The sequence below is a fragment of the Galeopterus variegatus genome, unplaced genomic scaffold, assembly GCF_000696425.1.
Source record: "Galeopterus variegatus unplaced genomic scaffold, G_variegatus-3.0.2 Scaffold536, whole genome shotgun sequence".
NCBI lineage: Eukaryota > Metazoa > Chordata > Mammalia > Dermoptera > Cynocephalidae > Galeopterus > Galeopterus variegatus.
Window position 1 is genome coordinate 407,710 of NW_007726647.1, and position 2,785 is coordinate 410,494.

A 2,785-nucleotide genomic window follows, 5' to 3' on the forward strand; every position below is an offset into this window, starting at 1 on the left:
AGGGGGGGGGGGGGGCTTTTTTGCTGGAATGGGTGGGGGGCATGGGCCTTGATCATGCTCCCCCTCCTTCCCCCTCTTCCTATCCTATTTCCCCTCCTCCTTCCCTTCTCCTTCTCCCCCTGAACAACATTTTAGAATGAGGCATGGAGCTGGGAGAAGCCAAACCCAGCCACAACTAGACAAGCTACTGCCACAGCCCCAAGCCCTGCTGGGGTCTGGAGCCAGCTGCAGCCAGGTTAAGAGCACACCAAAACACCATTTTGAAAAGCCGAATCCAGCTGCAACTAGGATTTTGAAAGCTGAATCCAGCTGCAACCAGGTAAAGAGCACACCAAAAACACCATTTTCATGCGGGTAGCCCATCATAGCCACCACAATTGCCATGGCTGCCACAAAAGCAGCTAGTCTCTATAGCAGCAGTCACAACCACCATGCAGATGGCACACCAGACTCTCAACTGCATTGACACAAGGAGAGTCACCAGCGGAGACCAAATAATAATAATAATAATAATAATAATAATAAAGAAGAGTTCCTCTCTCTCCACAATGCACACTCCAGAGTAATAGAAGAAGCATGTGATTTACAATAATAGGGGAGGACTTATCACACCTGACTCAGTACTGGACAGGTCATCTAGGCAACAAACCAACAGAGGAACAGTTAATCTATCAGATGGAGAAAACAAATCTGTGGTTATTAGAGGGGGGTGAGGAAGAAGGAAAGGGGAGGGGGAGGGGGAAAAAGGAGGGGGAAGGGGAAGGAGAGAGATTGGATAAGGAGCATAAAGATTAAGTATGATTTGTAACAATGAATATGCTAATAAAATATTTTTCCAAAAAATCTCAAAAAGAAAGAAAAAGAAGTAAAGAAAACTCGAAGCCAGTGTAGACACATGGACATTTGTAGATAAAACAAGTTCCTATGAAGATAAGCTCTCAATTAAAAAATAAATATCAGCCATACAAGGAAGAATCATTATAAGTCAGACCATGAGGGAGAGTCAGGAGACACAATAAACAGGGGAATTGGTATCCCTAAATAATAAAGAAGAATCTGAAAGACATCATAAGTCTGTTTTAAACGATGGAGAAAAATAAAGTGAAACCATAATGAAAGAATTGAATAGTCTAAAACACCTGAATTTAGGGCTGGCCCGTGGCTCACTGGGTGAGCGTGGTGCTGACAACACCAAGTCTAGGGTTAAGATCCCCTTATCGGTCATCTTTTAAAAACAGAACAAAAAGCAAAAAACACCTGAAGTTAAGTCACTTATCCAAGGAGACATAAATATTAAGTGGTAGAGTTGGGTTCCTAAGCTTGTGTTCTTACTTGCTAGACTGTAGGTACCAATGACGATTTGACAAGTCTATTCGACACCCCAGGGCAGTAGCAAGAGTGGGGTTGGGGAGAAGTAGGGAATGCTAGTTTTCACCATATTTTTTCTCCCACAGCACTGCAGGACTTCAGGACTGGGTGTGTCCTCCCGACATGGCCACCACTGCTTCCTTCCTGCCACTCGCCACCAAGGAGGCCAGTTCTGAGAACAGCAGCTCCTTCTATGACTATGACTACCTGGATGAGGTGGACTTCATGCTCTGCAGGAAGGACACAGTGCTGTCCTTTGGCAAAGTCTTCCTGCCAGTCTTCTACAGCCTTATCTTTGTGTTGGGCCTGGGTGGGAACCTCCTTCTTCTCGTGGTCCTGCTCCGCTATGTGCCTCGCAGGCGGATGGCTGAGGTCTATTTGCTGAACCTGGCCATCTCCAACTTCCTGTTTGTGGTGACACTGCCCTTCTGGGGCATCTCTGTGGCCTGGCACTGGGTCTTTGGGAGTTTCTTGTGCAAGATGGTAAGCACCCTCTATACCATTAACTTTTACAGTGGCATCTTTTTCATTAGCTGCATGAGCCTGGACAAGTACCTGGAGATTGTCCACACTCAGCCCCACCACAGGCTGAGGACCCGGGCCAAGAGCCTGCTCCTTGTTGCCGTAGTGTGGGCCATGGCCCTGGCTGTCTCCATCCCTGACATGGTCTTTGTACAGATGCATGAACATCCCAAGGGTGTGTGGAACTGCTACGCAGATTTCAGCGGGCACAGGACCACTTGGAAGCTCTTCCTCCGTTTCCAGCAGAACCTCCTGGGGTTTCTCCTTCCACTACTTGCCATGATCTTCTTCTACTCCCGCATTGGCTGTGTCCTGGTCAGGCTGAGGCCCCTGGGCCGGGGCCGGGCTCTAAGAATAGCTGCAGCCCTGGTAGTGGCCTTCTTCGTGCTCTGGTTCCCGTACAACCTCACTTTATTTCTGCACTCACTGCTGGACTTACAAGCCTTCGGGAACTGCAAGGTCAGTCAGCACCTGGACTATGCACTGCAGGTGACAGAGAGCATTGCCTTCCTTCACTGCTGCTTTACACCCATCCTCTATGCCTTCTCCAGTTGCCGTTTCCGCCAATACCTGAAGGCTTTACTGGCCACAGTGCTCAGATGGCACCTGGCACCTGGCACTTCCCAGGCTTCGCCGTCCAACTGTTCTGAGAGCAGCAGGCTTACTGGCCAGGAAGAAATGACCAGCATGAATGACCTTGGAGCGAGGCAGGCTAACAATGGGGAAGGGGGAATAGTTAAGCACCACAGTCTGGGGGGAGTGGATGGGATCCAGTTGGACTTCCACTCAATGTGTTCTCGCCCAGAGTCTCAGTGACCACGTTGCTAAACCTGGTGGTCGGTTCTCAGTTCTCAGCAGTATTTGCTCACTCTTACCTTCTTATTTTTTTATTTTT

General features: G+C 48.6%; 1 protein-coding gene across 1 annotated transcript; it reads left to right on the forward strand.

The window, feature by feature from the left end:
- Positions 1–1,458: 1,458 nt before the first annotated feature.
- Positions 1,459–2,706, forward strand: ACKR2 (atypical chemokine receptor 2). Its single transcript, XM_008569851.1, has one exon. The coding sequence runs from the start codon at positions 1,492–1,494 to the stop codon at positions 2,704–2,706; it is 1,215 nt and encodes a 404-aa protein (XP_008568073.1). The 5' UTR covers positions 1,459–1,491.
- The last annotated feature ends 79 nt before the right edge of the window (positions 2,707–2,785 follow it).

What these genes read in the sequence shown, in the direction of transcription:
- ACKR2 (XM_008569851.1), top strand. Translation starts at nt 1,492, where the DNA reads ATGGCCACCACTGCTTCCTTCCTGCCACTCGCCACCAAGGAGGCCAGT.